The 18,492-nt window shown below is 33.3% G+C and overlaps 1 protein-coding gene across 1 annotated transcript in view; it reads right to left on the bottom strand.

The window, feature by feature from the left end:
* Positions 1-2,339: 2,339 nt before the first annotated feature.
* The window catches only part of Calcrl (calcitonin receptor like receptor), a 96,544-nt gene continuing 80,391 nt past the window's right edge, over positions 2,340-18,492 (bottom strand). Inside the window, exons 11-16 of the mRNA XM_042688313.1 lie at positions 18,196-18,349; positions 17,470-17,530; positions 17,323-17,389; positions 11,449-11,667; positions 11,260-11,301; positions 2,340-5,239 (exon numbers count right to left, since the gene is read on the bottom strand). Coding sequence (XP_042544247.1) covers positions 5,015-5,239; positions 11,260-11,301; positions 11,449-11,667; positions 17,323-17,389; positions 17,470-17,530; positions 18,196-18,349 — 768 coding nt within the window. The 3' untranslated portion in view covers positions 2,340-5,014. The remainder of the gene's footprint in view (positions 5,240-11,259; positions 11,302-11,448; positions 11,668-17,322; positions 17,390-17,469; positions 17,531-18,195; positions 18,350-18,492) is intronic.

Genomic DNA, 18,492 nt, shown 5'->3' with positions numbered 1-18,492 from the left:
GGTAATTTGGTAATTCTAAAAATCACTATCTAGTACTTCTGAATGGCTTGAAATGTGCAGTTGGATTTTAATTAATTTTGCTTTTGGATTTTTGTTCATAAATGGAAGAATTTTGTTCTTATATTATTTCTATTATTTTTTATCACATATCACTATTATAATATTTATTATTTAATGCTTTCTTTATCTGAGTGTATAGTGGCTTAATTTAGTAGCTTAAATTTGTAGCTTAAATTTATAGATAAATGCACTTGTCTGCCTTTTTTTTTTTTTGATAAGGCAGAACTGAAGTATGAACTCAGGGCCTTGAGTTCACAAGGGAAGAGCTTTACCACTTGAAACTCACTCTTTTCTTCTTATATTTTTTATTAGACGCTTTCTTTCTGCCCCAGCTAACCTAGACTAGAATCCTTCTATTTAGGCTTCTTATGTAGCTAGGGTGACAGGTAAGCACCCAGGTTTTTTTTAATTGATTAAGACAACTATATAAAATATTTGCTTGAATGGCCATTAACTTCAGGCTTCCTGATCTCAATCTCCCAAGAAGCCATGAATATAGGACTGAGCCTCCACTCCCAGCTGCATTACCATTCTTCATGTCAGTACAAATTAATTTTTATTTTTTCTTGGATGTTTAGAAATCACTATCTCATTAATTAGTAAATTTTAAAGTAAATGTCTAAACTTATCTTTATGGATCAAAAGGATACAGCATTTTCTATTATATCTGTCCTGCTAATATTTAATCTGGTATGTTTTCAGATATACTCATTGATCTTAAGAAATTATGATTCTAAATAATTTTCTTTGGAAAATAATTGTGTGATAGGCTATTTTAGCAACTATCTTAAGTAAAAGACTGTAATAATGGCAGATGTGAGTAACTGGAAATAGATCAATGACCTGAATAGAAACGCACAATCCCCTTAGATGGAATTATAGCAGTAAATCTGCATGTGTTTGGTTTTGGCAAAAGATTTTTAGATATCATAACAACAAAAATTGTATTGTGCATAATTATATGTATTTATATGAAGGATATATATTATATATGGTATAGTTATATATAAGTACAATTTGTGCATACTATATTAGAGCTCACATGAATTTATCTCTGCCACTTAATACTTTGAGCTGCTTACTCGTATGCTACTGCAAAACAACTATGAATACTATATACTCATCATCTTCTATTTTAGTGGTTCCAGGGCCTCTTACTTGCTAGGCAGGCACTCTACTACTTGAGCCAATGCCTAGCTCTTTGTGCATTATTTCTTTAGTTTCCTTTCACCTCATCTATACTCAGACTACAATATTCCAACCTATTTGTCCTACATAGATGGGATGTAAAATATATATATATATAACAATGCTTGACATAATCTTTGTGATAGAGTCTTACTGATTTTTTAAAAAATCTGGTCCTGCCTCAAACTATGATCCTCCTGTCACAGCTTCTCAAGTAGCTCGGATTACAAGCATGAGCCACCTGACTAGCAGCAATAATGTATATTAGTCTTGATTACTAGAAAGGCAATTATTCAATAGACTGTAACTAATAAATCAATTTTATATTTATATTTGTTTTCAGAGGTTTTAAAGTCTTAAATATATGAATTCTCTTCCAAATAATTGTGACATATTTACGTTTTCCTCATTAATGAACTAAAATCATTTGCCATGTTTTCATGTTTTTGTCTTGAAGTTGTATTTGTACCTCTTTTCAACATTATCTTTAAATAATTGTTTATACTTTTTCTTTCTACTCCTTGGAATACAGTAGAAGGAGATAAATCACATAACATTTACATACTTTTAGGCTTTTTCCTCTTTTTTTATTGTCAGTACTGGGGCTTGCACACAGGGACTCATGCTCAGCTTGCTTGCTCATGGTTGGTATGTGAGCCATACTATCATCCTACCATTTTACTGGTTAAATAGAAATGGAGTTTCACAGCTTTTTCTGCCCTGGTCCTTCAGGACTCATCCTCCTGAATAGCTATAATTATAGCTCACTAGAGATATAATTACCTCTGGGCTAATTCCCTCTAGCTTACAGCATAAGAAGTCATTTGTTAACATTATAGTTTGTTTAGATATTTTGACCTGAGAAAGCATTGTGTAACTTTTCCTTAGTTTATTACTGGTTTATTGAAAAACTCCAGCAGACATTTTAATAAGACAAATAGACACAAAGTCAATGATTGCAAGAACCATTCCACTGATTTTTGTATTTTAAACATAAATGGATCATTTAACATCCAAGTAAATATGAAGATAAAACAACTTAAATTTATAGTTCTACTATTTATATAAAATCAAACTAGAGACATTTTAGGCATGTATAACATGAGTTATTTTAATTAATTAGAATATCTTGAATATGTTTAACAGCTGTTTCTATTAGCAGATTAAAGTCAGGATAAAATTAAAATAAACTCACATTAAAACTTATAAGCAATAAATACAGCACTACAGCTGCTCCTAATTCTATATACATTGGATTATAGTTGAATAAACAATAAATTCCAAAATGAGTATTTTTATGAATTTGCCCACTAGAAAGTAAACTTTAAAAAAAAAATGACAGAACAGAATTTTTTAGACAATTAAAATGAGACTTCCACAAGTAATTCCAGAAAATGGCCGAGCTATTATTTTAAAAGCTATAAATTTGCAAACATTTAGATTTTAGATACTAAACAAGATTGCTTTTAGAAAGTATCAGATTAATTTTCTTCACAAGTAATGCATAAAGATCACACTTAGCTCTTCAGATCTAAAGATGTCTAACATTCAAAAATATTATTCCTCAAAAATATATTGGTACAGAATTAATACTGATTAATCACAGTCTGTTACGGTTGAAGGTGGTACAGCAGACAAACCTTGGCAATAAGAAAAATAACTGCATTTAACATGTTTAAAACACAATAGAAATACTTGATAATTACAGTATCATTTTAACACGTTCTCTTATAATTCAACATTTCCTACTGTCATTTATGGCTAAAAGTTGACAGCTGGTCTAGAGTATTGGCTGAACTACATATGAACATTGTCAGTAAAGAATATGAATCTGTATCTTTGAATAATAAATAACAAAATTAATTTTAGTAAGAGAAATTGTACTATAATTTAGACAGTTAAAATTGAGAACAACCTGCATTCCTTTTAATAATAACTTGCTATGAAACCCATAAGTTTGATACTAATGTAATGATACCTTTACATGCATAGATAAATAACAAGTGTATTTATTAGGCCATTTATTATCCCAATTCACATTAATTTGACAATTTTAAATAAAGGTTGAACTTATCTCCTGAAGATTTGGGAAGCAATTTATGATGACAGATCTCTAATCCATTTTCAGCTGATTGACATACTTCCAAAACAAATACACATGATTTCTTCCCAAATTTGCTTTAACTAGTTGAACTTCTTGTTCTTCAGACATTCCAGTGGAAAATAACTGAATAGAATAACTGAATCATCTTAAATGTCACTTTCTTTTATTAGAGAGGCTGTCTTCCACCTTAATTTAATTATCCCATAGGTGTCTGATGATTCTTCCTCAATGAATCATTCAAGTCTTAGTGATGTGTATTATCATATATAGTAGTCTATTAAATATTGGAACATTTTTATAGTATATATGTTCTATTGCTTTTGTTTTTCCTTTAGTAAGGTGACATGCTGCCAATGCATGTATCATCACATAGTAAAAGTCAACAAATTAATTTAATGGAGCAAAATTTGCAAGGGTAACACACTGGCATTTATTACAGTAGTTGTGAATTTTTTTTCTGGATTTGATTGAGCTCATTATCAAAATGGAAGGAGAAAATTTTAATTCTTCAAAGATGACATGTCAAAATAATAGCCTGACATTTAAAAATAAATATTTTATTTCTCACCACAGATGTCTCTGACTTTTTAAGTTTCTATACTAACTTCTGATGCTGGTATCTGGTTGTCCTTACAATATTTACCAAATATAGAATTCCAGATTCTATGTTGTAAAATCTGCCCAGACACAATATCAGGTATGACATTCTTCTATCATTGTATTATGTATCTGCTTTAAAGCAATTACCTTGGTTGTCTGTATTTGATTTAACACTATAAAATAAAACATGGATTATTCACAAACTCATTTCCCACAACAATCTTTTTGTACAAATGTCCAAGGTAATATGAAATCCTTCATTGATTTCCTTCATGTAAAATGATAACTAAGTTGTCTACATAGTAGAAATTGAAGGGTCAAGGTCTCTATTTACAGATACAGGGAAATTCCCTCCCACTTGTGTAGTAAGCTAGGGAAGTAGCTGAGGACAAGGATATCTCCTGATCATACAGAAGTAGGATTGCATATAGTACATCCTATTTATTAGATCTCAACAATGATTTGTCTCAGGATGTAATTGTGCTGTATCAACAAGTGGTTAGCCTATGGTAGAATTAATGCTTTAGTACATTTGAGAAAACACTACATGAAGAGGTCCAGTGACATAGTGTATGTTTGGTTTTATGTGTACATATACGTATTCAGCCAAAGAACTGCACCTTAAGTGGGAGAAAGACTGTGTATATAAGGGGACAGGAGTGGAGTTAGACCCATTGCATATATGAACTTGCACGGTCATTCACTGGTGATTTCAAGCAGTGATAAGTTGGAACTGACCCATATCAGCTTACAAATTAATTGTGCTTAACTCTCCCCCACCCCCATACCACTCCCAGTTTCACATTCAGTGATTTCAGGTTGGTAGCTTTGAATCAACCACAGTGTAGTTATTTACTGGCAAATGTTCAGTCAGGGCCTTTCCATCCACACAGTGATTGTTGCTTACCATTATATCCACAGACTTATCCTTTAATCTGAGTGCTTCCTTTATGGTATCTCAAGGGATTCATTTAATATTGAAGTCTTCTGGCTGGAAAGTCATGTATCTAAGTCATTGTGCTAAGTAAGAGTGGCACAAACCTGGCAATGATCTCTCTGTGTTCACATAACTAAGTCATATAGCTTCTCTGGTTTTAAGACAACGTTTTCAATATCCTGGAAGCTTTTCCCATTTAAGTGTTCAGTAGGACAGTCATGACTATAGCCCGGGACTTCACTAATTGTTGACACTGTATAAGATGCACTACGGAGAGCATCAGGATGAGAAAAACTGTTTCCGAACTGGATTTTGTATTGATTCCAGTTTCTTCTCAGAATTGCCTGAACCTAACAACCAAAAAGACAGAAACAACATCAATCCATTAATTAAAATATTACATATGGAGCACAATAAAATAAAGCATTGTAGAAAAGCTTTCATTTTTCTTATAAAACTAACTAAAAATGAAGTTTGATGAACTATCTTTAATGAATCCCTTCAATGGCTCTATGTTTAATATTTCATCAATAGTTTTCACTTGGTATATTTACTTTGAAGTTTCAAGAATACATATGTGAGTATTGTTAAGTCTATAATTAATATTATGTAAGATTACATATACATTTAGTTTTATATAAATTATATGTACATCTAATTTTACATCTATATTTAAGTTAGTAGGCAATTCATGGGAGGGTTTAGACAATGGGAAAGGTACCAAATTTTTACAAAGATGTTAAGGATACAGAGAGTGTAAATCAAGGTCCACATAAGCAGCAACAGAAACTTTTTATCAAGAAAGTATCATGTGCTAGAAATTGTGCTACATTCTAGAGGGAAAAGAGCAGGGTATTTGTCCTCATGAAGCTTGCTTCCTTAAGGAATATGGGACATTGAACAAATAGCTTTACATGAGAGAAATATTGTAGAAATGTTTAAAAATGACATTTCTTCATATTTATTATGAACATAACCTCCTCTCTATGAGTGAATTTAAGTTTAATGATTCTTCAGTCTTTTCTGATTGAGGCTAGACATCAAGACTAAGTGAGCTCCATACAGTTTGGTTTTAGTTTTACTGAAGACAGTGAAAGGATCTTCTTCATATTGAGTCAAGGAACTTGAACTTGAATGAGAATATTCAGATAAACCTGAACTCTGTCATCTTGATGTTTTCAGGATGGGTGTGTAGATGGGTTTGGAGTTCTGTTTTTCAGGTTATATCCTTATCCTTGTGGCTGATGGATGTCTGATTAAAGTGTGTACACTGTTTGAATGGTCTTTCCTAAGCTCTCTACTGCACTTTGACCTTTAGTTTACCTCGCCAAAGGGAATTTGAACACCTGTAATTTCCAAGTGATTCATGCACTAATAACATGGTACTTGTGCAATGATTGTTCAATTTACAAATCTTTATATGGAATTCCTCAACTTTCTAGTCACGACATTCATGTCTACAAATAAATATGGAATTTTCAAAAGGTATTAAGTGCCGGGCACTGGTAGCTTACTCCTGAAATCCTAACTACTCAAGAAGCTAAAATCTGAAGTTCAAGGTTTTAGAAGCCAGTCTAGACAAGAGAGTCTGTGAGATTCATATCTCCTATTAACCACTAGAAAAGCCAGAAATGCAGCTGTGGCTTGAGTGGTAAAAATGCTAGCCCGAGCACAAAAGCTCAGGGACAGCACCAAGGCCATGAGTTTAAGCCCAGGATAGGCACAGACACGCACACACACACACACACACACACACACACACACACACACACACACACCACACACACACACACACACACACACCACACAAGCAAAAGTATTAATGATTTATTTTAATGTTCTAAATTTTATGTTCTAAATTTTAAAAAGTAAGTAACAAGAATTTCCAGGTGATGGAAGTTTCATGGGATACTTTAATGTGAGCTAAGGTCTCCTAGGTTCTATCACCTAAAATGAACACAAAATTTTACTATGTCATTTCATGTTTTGCATAGAAGGAAAGGAAGATCTAATATAAAGTTTAGTTTTAACTCAAAATGAGTATTAAAATTACATGTCTGTAGTTCAAAAATTACAGAATTAAAGTGGTAAATTTAGTTACAGAAGTAGATCAGTATGAAGTTCAACAACTTCAAAATCTTCAAGCACATTTTTAATGTATGTCATCAAAGCTAAAGATCCAATTTATGTGAATGTGCTTTGAAAACAAAAGTATTTGTAGGACAAGTGTACTTATAAAAATATAATTTGCTTTCCGTAGGTTTAGTAATTTTAAATACCACAAATAAGATACTTAAATTAAAGTAATTTAATATCCACATGAATAATATTAGTACATAAGCAAATGATAAGTCAAATGGTTTTATATTGGGAATTTAAAATAAACATTCAGAGATTTATCAACAAAATGATACTTTTAACCATACTTATCTACAAACTTTTGATGGAAATAAACTTTTATTTTTATTGTGTGTGTGTGTGTTTGTGCGTGTGTGTGTGTGTGTGTGTGTGTGTGTGTGTGTGTGTGTGTGTGCTGGCAGTGAGGCTTTAACTCAGGTTCTGGACAATATCCCTCAGCTTATTCCCTAAGGCTAGTACTCTACCACTTGAACCATACCTCCTCCATCTCTAGCTTTTTGCTGGTTAATTGAAGATAAAGAGTACCATAAACTTTCCTACCTGGGCTGGCTACAATCTTGGACAGTATCAGATCTCAGCCTCCTGAGTAACTAGGATTATAGTCATAAGCCACTGGTGTTTGGTTGAGAAATAAAATTTTATCCAGATACTTTTCTACTTCATAATTTTTAGCTTAATGCTGTGGTGATTGAATACAGAACCTACACAGCCACAGGTTGAATGGAAGTAAAACATTACTTCCTATAAAAGATTCCACATAAATGTTGAGAAGAACCTGACAGGAAGTAATACATTTGCTGTGAGACCAGTATTTGTAGTTCATAAAAGGAAAGCTAACTCAATTCTAAAACCCAAATGGCTTTTGAAATATTTGGATGTTTGCTCTTGAAATATCTTTTGATTCAAGTCATTACCCTGTTTCTTCTTTACAATTATATCATCAGAAAAACCATGAAAAAGCTAATGTCCTGAACTCTAGTTTCTTAGTTACTGAAGTTAAAAAAAACCCCAATTAAAGACCCACAGGCCTTGTAGACTTCTGTTTATATTATTCTCCAAAAGGATGTTATTTTTTTCATTTGCTTCCTCTAATAAAAGATTACAGTTATTCAAGAGAACATTAAAGTGACCATTCAGTAAGTTTCAATGAAAAAAAAATGAAGTGAAATGACTCTATTAGTTACAAATTTGTATATAAGCATTATGTGAACAATAATATCAAATGTTTAGAATGTAACATTCTGGCTTTATATGCTCATTATCACGTGATTGGGAAAATAGTCTATAGTACTTAATCTAAATTGATTTTTAAAATTTAACATAGCTTTGTAAAGTTATCTATTTTGTTCCCTTTACAGAATGTAAGTACAGTTCAACAAATGTTCTCATTCATTTTACAAATATACCTACTCTCCATTGTTAAATATGTCTTTTTGATGACCAGGGTCCCCAGGATATGTTAGGAGTAAATATTTTTGTCTGTGGATTAGGAAGTGATATAGTGGCCAGATTGCTTGCAAAGCCAGTTATTTAACTAATGCTTAGAAACGTTAAGAGGAAAATGTTGGCTTAAAATTAAACAAAGGTGAAAGTAAAAATAAATACAGATATTAAACAAAAGTCAAGTTCTTGACCTAATGTGGAAAGCTAGAAGAAATCTAAGCCTGAGCAATGGATTTGCAGACCAACATGACATAGTTGGAACCACACAAACTGAATTTGGCAGCTTTCTTCCTGTTACTCTGTTAGGAGAATGGGAAAAACTAAAAGGCAAAGAGACAAAAAGGGAGGGATTATAGTATTTCTTAAGATAAGAGGTGACTCATACTTAAATGGGGATTGCAGCTCCAGAGATGAAGAACAGGGGATATTAAAGATGTTGTGAAAAACTGACGGATTTGGCCACTATCTAGCTGAAAGAGTTTTTCATTATTATAATTTTCGAGTGCCAAAATGTTCTCAATTTTAGGACAGGCTTAAGAAGAGAGTATTGTGTGTCTTTTGTTTACCCAGCTAAAAATGCAACTGGAGTATAAGGCATTAATTTCAATATTTCTTGGGCGTGTTTTTATAAACAGAAGGGCCAATTTAAAATTTTGATTCCAGTAAGATTACTGTTTCTACTTAAGAATTTATTTTCAAAAATCACTTATTTGATAAATCTAACATTGGTGTTATAATACAAGAAGGATAGTGTGTGAGTAGAACATTATACAAAAACTTTGCATAAATCCTCAGGAGGTTTGCTTGAAGCACTTACTATTTTTTTACCTTTAGTAAAGGTAGACACATGTTCCTAATTCATAGCATTTCATAAAGTAAGTTAAAAAGAAAATAACATCATTGGAGTTTAAATGCATTCTTATGCTGATGTCTCCTGACTCATAATATTTTGTTTAACTAATATTAGCCTTTTATTTATCATTATTAATAATGATCTAATCTTTTCTAAACAGTGATTCTGTTTTGAATATTTAAAAAATACACTCATTTGTTGTGTGATACTGAGGTATACCTTCATATGTCATGCATGTTCTCTGGCACATGTCATCAATAGAGTCATCAATATCTGTTACATCCTATATAGGCAATGCTTCTATAGAGATACTTCTATACTTCTATAGAGATTCTATAATACTTCTATAAAGATTCATAACAAAGGCCATTTCAATTTTACAGATTGAAACCAATAATCCCCAATTAAGTTTTCTGTCTACACCTTTCATGACTTTAATCCTGTCTTTAGAGAAGGTTCAGGAAACTAGCAACTAAATGTATGAAATGTAGTTTATGCTGACATTTCTGTACACTATCATAAATAAATGAATTTATGCTATACAAATCTATACTTTGAAATTAAAATATTTTTAAATTTCTAAATGAAAGACAAAGCAATGGAAATTATTATATACCAAGATAGTTAAAAATTTACTTAAACAGAGAAAACCATATTTTATAGTTTTTTTCATGAAATGTATGGGATTTCCAGTGTGGATTTATTTTCTAGGAATGATTCTCATAATGTTATGCCAATTAGTTACATGTGTTCCCCATCTGAAGCATTGTGATAAGCTTCCAGTTATCAAGTATCTATGTCTCACTCAGTTGGTCTCTGGATTTCTAAACTTTGCTTAATTTTGCCAACATCTTCATGGCTACAATTGATCAAGTAGATTAGAAACATAAAAAGCGAAAACAACAAAGCTCAAACGACTGAGCTATAACAATATCCATATGCACAAGAAACACAGAAACAGTTTTCAAAATTCCTGATCTCCATGGTTTGGATAAAAATCCACCAGTATCCAAGAACACAGTATCATGTTGCGAATCAAAGCATTCAGTTCTGAATGTCCTGACACACTGCATCTCCTCCCTGCAGAATGGAGAGTTTAATTCCTTTCAGTCTTTTTTATATCTACTTTAAAACATTTCCAAAGGACACATTGTGAAGCAGACAAAGAAAGAAAGGAGGTCAATGAGCAGGTTCTATTTCTTGTTAGATTGTATGTTCTATGAAGTTAAGGAATATCTAGCACTCTTCTAAGGACAATCTCTGGATGTGGAATCCCAGTGATAGGTCAGAAGATTAAATGAATAAGAGTCATTGACTGGTTATTTTAAAGTAAGGCTGATTTTCCCCTACCTTTAAACTACAACATGACCTGAACTTTTGACAGATGTGTTCTTTTCTCTGCTGAAAACTGACTTTGAAATGATTCTTTGGGAGTTTATAATTTATATTCTCTCTCTCTCTCTCTCTCTCTCTCTCTCTCTCTCCCCCTTCCTCCCCCCTCCCCTCCTCGTCCTTCTCTTCCTCCTCCTCCTTCTCTTCCTTCTCCTCCTCTTCCTCCTCCTCCTCCTCTCCATCCTTGTTCTCAGGTTTTGAAATTAAGAATTCATAGTCATACTAGGCAAATGTGAACAATGCCTCTGGCTCATTTTAATTTTTGAGATGGGATATCACATTTATGCTAGGGCCAGCCTGGATAGATATTTTTCTGTTCACGCCAGGTATCTAAGATGACAGGCATACCAGCATGCACAGGATTTATTGGTTGAGGTATAGTTGCATGAAATTTTAGCCTAAGTTGGCCTCAAACCATGAGCCTCCTGATCTCTGCTGCCAAATAGCTAAGATTATAGGAATGAGACACTGTGCATAACTTCCATCTTATTTTTCTATTGGGGACACATTTATAATAATGAAGAGTAAAATCAATTAACATACCTCTCCATTGAAAAAGCAGAAAATTGTAGAAACCAAAAGACCCTGTAAAGAAAAATAAAAATATTTGAATCTAAATAAAGGACATTAATGTATTTATAGTCAATTTGCTGGGTAGAGTCACTTAAAAAAGCATTATGGACATTAAATGCTGAGCCTTCAGTTGTCCTGGTAATGTTCAAAATGCCATACCTGATAGTGCATAAGAATGTGCATGATGTAGTCATACACTTCCTCTGCAATCCGGCCTTCAGGTCGCCATGGAATCAGCACAAACTCAATGCCAAGCAGTGGCACAAGAATGAGCGTAGCTCTCACAGCTTTCATGTAGAGATTGGACTCAGCTTGGTGGGTAACTTTCAACTTGGTGATGAGAACACGTACGATATTTAGTAGGAAGAAAAGGTTCACCTAAAGAGAAGATAGAAGGGTGTTTACAATCATTTCGTTTTTAGTATTTAGAATCATTACTAGAACTCTAATTTTGTAAATCTTAGGATATATGCAATGTACAAGAGCATGTATATTTGTATCTCTGGAATTATGAGATTCATCTTATAAGTATGTTGATATAAATGAATTTAACTTATGAAAATAAAATTATTGTACAATGATGGTGCAACACAGTTGTGAAATAGTTGAGAGTTTTTCTTAACTAATTTTCTCATGCATTTAACATTTTTTCCTATGGTCCCCAAACTAAATTTTTAGCTTAAATAATTATTTTTAATGTTGGTTTTTAAAGTAGCACCTCAGTCACAATCTATATTTTATGGTTTAAAACATATATAGTATATAGTTATGTTAACGATTTTCATCTTTTTCATTTGCTTTTTATGTTTGTAATAGTAATCCTTATATTTTCCTAACAATTTTCCCTCTCAAATAGTACTGTAATTTTCTTTATCCTTATCAAGAGGCTCTCATGCCATTGAGCAAGCTGCTAGTCAATGGAGATTATCTAAGTAGAATTATTTACATTCAGTAAGACCTGCAAGCACTCACTTTCTGCAATTATATATTTACTACAGATTATATATTTACTAAGCATTGGGATAGTATGCTTTTTAAAGTATGACTTCGAATATACAATATGATTTGTGAAAGTCTTGTTGGACCAAAAATATTTCTCTGTGTGTGTGTGTTTGTGTGTGTCTGTTTCTCTATTCTTTCTTCTCCTCTCTGTCTCTCTGTCGTCTCTCTGTCTCTGTGTGTGTGTCTCTCTCTCTTTCTCACTCTCTTTTCCCCCCATGACATAAATCCTTATTTCTTTCACGTCTGTCCTCTTGTTCAGTGCTCATTCCCTATCCTGTCATAATGGACACTAACACAAAAAGTCACATTATTAGTTTCCTCATTTTTTTTCCTTACTCTTACCTCTAGCCTCTGCTGTCTTTGTTTAACAATCTTAAAAATTCAAAACACAAGCCCACATATAATTTATATACATATATTTCAATAAATTTGAAAAGTAACTGTAACATCTCATTTTAGCATGGAAAATAAACAAGTAGCACATTTGGTAATTGAAAGGATTTGTCATGAAAATTGGATATAAAAATATTCCACTACTATTCTTAGAGAATTCAACATAATATACATATTAAAAATATACTGTTCACCAGAACCCTAATGACACACATCTAAGGAAAGAAACATGTTTATACACACAAGGATACATAAAGAAAAAGCAGAAGTCATGTGAACAGGAATAATGTAAAACAAAATAAACTAGCAAGTCAGTGGTTCTTGTTCATCCCAGTGTACTCCCTCTCTAAGCACTCATTGCTATTTTAAAATGTTTCAACTAACTGGGTGCTGGGGGCTCATGCCTGTAGTCCTAGCTACTCAGGAGGCTGAGACCTGAGGGTCCTGGTTCAAAGCTAGCCCAAGCAGGAAAAGTCCATGAGACCCTTATTTCCAATTAATCACTAAAAAGGGCAGAAGTTGAGCTATAGTTCAACTTGTAGAGCCCTAAGCTTGAGCAAAAAAGCTTAGGGACCATGTACTGACATTGAATTCAAGCTCCAGGATCAGCATCAAAAATAAACATTTTGACTACATTTAAATTAAAGCTTGTCCCTAGATGAAAAGATATAGTGTCTATTTACTTGATTATGATTTATAATAGTAAACACATTAAAATCTTAATATATAAAATCAAAGCTTTTAAAACAGTGAAATATTACAATTCAGACACATATTACATGAAAATTTCTTAATTATAAAATACGTCCTCTAAGTGGTACATCTTATCTACAATGTGAAATCACAAACTAGAATTAACAAAGGAACTTATCTTTGCCTTAGTTACACCTTAAACAGCCAACAGGGTTACTGTGTATTATTCTCCACGACATATCCACATAATTGTGATCTTTACATATTACTTTATTTTCTGTAAAGTGTCAAGCAAAAATAGACTAATAATTTCCAATTTCAGGTGAATTTCATTGAATTTACAACACACCTAGTTAAGAGGAAACCAATTTTTGCTCTGACATTCATAAATTTCAAGAGCTGGTTAACGCAGACATCTTCAGACCACTATATCACCCCAGAGGCTCAAAAGGAAGCAGAGTAGATCAGCACAGTGTCTATATGAAGATTTTTGAAAGACATTTTCCAGTAAGTGTGACCAGTCATTCCTTAAACATATCCTGAAGTGAACTAAGGATGTCACACTGAACTCTATTTAAGTGTGTCCTCTCTCAGCTTCCCTTTAGCAGAATCTTTAAATGCTTTATTTCACTTCAATGCCACCCTGCTCAAAGGGAAGTCTGATTGAGGAAGTCAGCAGAAAGCGACTGATTGTGGTTAAGATGATTTATAAAAATTCTGCAAAGACTTAAGACATGAACAATGACTAAGGCCCTCCCAAGACCTTGAAAATTGTCTGGACTACTGAGGAGTGAAAAAGGGAAAAACAAATGGTCAAGATACAGTCTCTCAAAATCTTGCTTTAGGCTGACAAGATGCAAAGTTCTATATGAATAAAGTGAATATTCACTTCCTTCCTTTCTGAGCAGCTTGATGAGTTGGGTTTCTTTATGGCAATTCACTCAGGCTACATCATCTATCTTCCTTCCCAAAGTTGATGTAGACAGGCTTTTCAGAGGACTGGATAAACTGCTATTGCAGTCTGGATTTGTGCTTGTATTTCTTGAATCTCTCTGGAGTAGAAGTTTTAATTGCCTGTCTCATTGTAAGGCAGATCATTTGTAATGACATGCGGCCTCGTATTTGTTCTGGAATCTACTGGGTGGCTAAACACTGCATCTTAATTTCCTTACAGAGAGGTTTAAAACAAAGCAAAAGAGAATGTTCCCTAAAACCTACACCCAGCTGTAATAAAGCCAAGACTCAGTGTTTGCTCTGAGGACAAAGAATACAAAGCCAGGCTGTCTAGGGGTACACTGAACTCAGTGTGTTGCACATGCCCATATTGTGAAAAGGCTGTAAGAGAACGATGTGTTTCTACCTTTGAGTTTTCTAGGAGAATCTACATTAAGTTAAATGGTCACAGAGAACACAAAGTATCTATGTGTTGATGTTTGGACTGGCTGAGGGGTCAGGAACAAACCAGAAAGTGGACCCTTAATTAGTGCTAACAGCATTCCAGGCTAAGTATTTTATGCATTAACATATTTAATCCTCATTAAAAACATAAAATCACTACTTATTTTGTTTCTAATTGGCATAATACTTATACTGATTTGTGGTATGATGTTATAATTTGATACATGAGTAAATGCATGGTCAAATCATTTCTATTTCCTCAAATACCACCATCTCTATATACATGTCAGAACTTTCAAACTCCATTATAGCAATCCTGAAATAATTAGTCATTGTAGAGACTCTTTTTGCCCTACTATACTAATAAGACCTTAGAATTCCTACCTTTTCTCTATTTGGATACTGACTGTCCATTCTTGGTATTTCTACTGTAACCCACCCTAGCTTCTAGAGACCTCTACTTGTTTATTCTTTAAAAAAAAAACTTTCTTAGCTTTCTGCTGTGAGTGAGAAGATACCATCTTTACTTTGGTCATATTATTACCATAATGTCCTTCATTCCATTCATATTGCTACAGATGACAGAATATCATCCTTTTTGTGTCTGAACAACAAACATTCTATTGTGTATGTACCATACATAGGTAGTGTATAAGTACATAAAAATCATACATAGTTTATAAGTATATACATATATGTACACTACATTTCTATCTATTCAATGACCAATGGAGATCTTGATTGAGTCTTCACGTTGGTTATGTGAATAGTGCTATATAAATCATAAGGTACAGGTTCCTTTGGTATGTTGAATTGTATTAGGTGAATAGTTTTGTATTTTGCTGTTGAGTTATTTGACTCTCTCTTGGGTGGTAACCCTTGTGGCATACAAATTTCCTTCTTCTTCATGTGCTTATCTAGTTTTCTTAACCCAGTTTCTTGAAATGACATTATTCTTTAAAACTAGCTTGATGATGGTGACAGAGATTGTTAAGTTGCATATGTGGGTAAAGAGCTGAATTCTAATTTGGGTTTTTATTTCTGTGTGTGTGTGTTATAGTAATACCCTATATTAAATATTATAGTTTTATATTATGTTTTAAAGTCAGGTACTTTGGTGCTTCTAATATTGTTTTGGGTTCTACATTGCTTTGCATTTTCTGGATTGTGAGGGCCCTTATGAACTTTGTGTGTCATTTTCAGTTCTTTGAAAGATACCATTGATACCTATGATAGGCATTATATTGAAATTGGGGATTGATTTGGACAGTATACACACTTCAACTATATTGATGCTTCATATCCAACAGCATAGTATTGGTTTCCAAAATCGTGTCATGATAATTTTATATGATTTTTGTACTTTATATAATTCTAGATAATGTTCACTGTTGGCTTCCTTAGTTCAATTTCTTTTTAGGACTATCTGGAGTGTGTGTGTTTGTGTGTGTGTGTGTGTGTGTGTGTGTGTGTGTGTGAGTGGGTGAGTGTGTTGTGAATAGGGTTGCATTTATTTGCATTTATTTCTTTTTCAGCCAATTCCTTGTTAGCATTAAGGTTACTATTGCTACAGAATTACCTTTTTAATCAGGATATATTTTTAAATGCCATAGCAAAGGTACATTTTTCCAGATCTGTTTGATTAGTATTCTAGCATAACCACATACTAAATCGAAGTTAGAAAACACAATAAAATAATACAAAAATCTTTGTGCTATGAAGAGCCTAAAAATAAGAGTTGAACTTGAGAACTTATCTTTTTATATCTAACTACCAGTAGCAAATAAGGCACTGCTCTTAGAAAATGGAATTGCCTTAGAATCTCTGACTCCCTATGAAAGAAAACATGTTAGTATGTATAAATTTATTGCCAGTCTCAAATGTGGTAATGGCAGCATCAAATGTATAAATTCCTGTTTCCCTTATACACACTTAAAGATGTCCAATTAGTATAATTATTTTAAGTGATCATTATAATAATGAAATAGGTTCACTTATACTCTTTTCTGTTATTGGTGGTATTACTCTTACCTGTATGTGTTCTTTTCTATTGTTTGTCTTGTCCACTTATTTTTCCAATTCTGCTCTGTGCCCAAGAGGTCACAGCTGTGGACTGTAATGTCACTCAGGCTTTCTTGACCTCTGATATTTATGGCACTTTGCTAATGAGAGGAACCAAGGTATTAGAGCATGGGAAGAGACAGCTCTTGAGCTTGAGTGTTTGCTTCTGCTTTGTCCTTGCCTGGTTGTAGTTTTAGCTCTGACTGTTTTGCTCTGCTCAAGGACAACGTTCTTATCGGTACCTTTTCCTCTTCCTGGTACTTGTCCATTAGCACTGGTCTGTTCAGGTCAGGTTGCAATAGCAGCTTCCTGATGGTATGCCTCACCATTACTTGAATTAGTTCATTTGCTTTTCCTGCCTGCACCTCCAATATAACTCCTTCACTGCAAGTACACCATCTCTGACTTCTGAGATCCTGAACAATATAATATCCACGAGCTCAAAACATATGAGCCAAAGTGAGACCAAGGATTTTAATTACCTACCAGTAAAGCAGCACAAATAGGACCATGGATAATGTAGAGGAGATGGGTATCAGAACTGATCCAGCAACTAGGGGGAAAAGAAAGCATTATGTTAAAGACTTTGTTTTACTTTGTTTCAAAAGAAATTATAAAGAGAGATTATCTTACTTGTCATTGTAATATAAACTTCTAGCAATGGCATGGATACAAGCAGGAATGAGTGGAAATCCTATAAGTATCAGAGCAAAAGAAAATAGTCAATTTTCCTTATAACATAGAACTCCTAAAATAGATCATGAAACATGAACTTCAGATATTCTTCCAGCAAAAAAATGACTGGCCACCATGAAACCACCGAGAAAATATTATTGCTATAAGCCAATAACTTAGATTTTTTGTTTTTATATATATTTGTCTATATTTATATATGTGTGTGCATTATATGCTAATATAAAATATTATTATTATTATTATTTTGTCAGTCATGGGGCTTGAACTCTGGTCCTAGGCACTGTCCCTGAGCTCTACAATTCAAGGCTAGCTCTCTACCAGTTGAGCCACAGTGCTACTTCTGGTTTTCTAGTGGTTTATTCAAGATAAATGTTTCATGGACTTTCCTGCCAGGGCTGGCTTTGAACCACGATTCTCAGATCTCAGCCTCCTGAGTACGATTACAGGCATGAACCACTGGTGCCCGACCTATAAATTATTTTGAATAAGTCCTAATTTGCTACCTAAGCCCAAAGTTCGGCATCACTTGATTGATAAGAATAAGCAAAAATTTATATGTCCTTTATGAATGACTAATGTAATTTCTATGTCTCTATAACAAAAGGCCTCTTCTACAGGCTTTCTTTATCAGTTAATTCCATAAATGTGAATAATTGCACTTACCCCAGCCAAGAAAATAATACCACATCAAATGTTGCTTCTCAGCAAACACAGCCACGACAATGAGTGTGTGGAGGTAAATCCCTTCACAGAGCATCCAGAAGTAATTGCAGCCCATCAGGTAAAGGTGAATAAACTGAGACACTTTACAACTCACCTGTGAAGCAAAAGAAACTTCATGAGTCTTCATCTAAAGCTTCAGTCTAGTTTATTTCAGGAAACATGGACTTTCTGTTCTGCAAACACTTCATACATAGACAGATTGTCAGATATGTAAAATGACAGTCTTCATGTTCATCT

The sequence above is a fragment of the Dipodomys spectabilis genome, unplaced genomic scaffold (genome assembly GCF_019054845.1).
Source record: "Dipodomys spectabilis isolate Male_0828 unplaced genomic scaffold, ASM1905484v1 ptg000115l, whole genome shotgun sequence".
In the NCBI taxonomy this organism is placed as follows: Eukaryota; Metazoa; Chordata; class Mammalia; order Rodentia; family Heteromyidae; genus Dipodomys; species Dipodomys spectabilis.
This window is presented reverse-complemented; position numbering and strand designations above follow the sequence as displayed.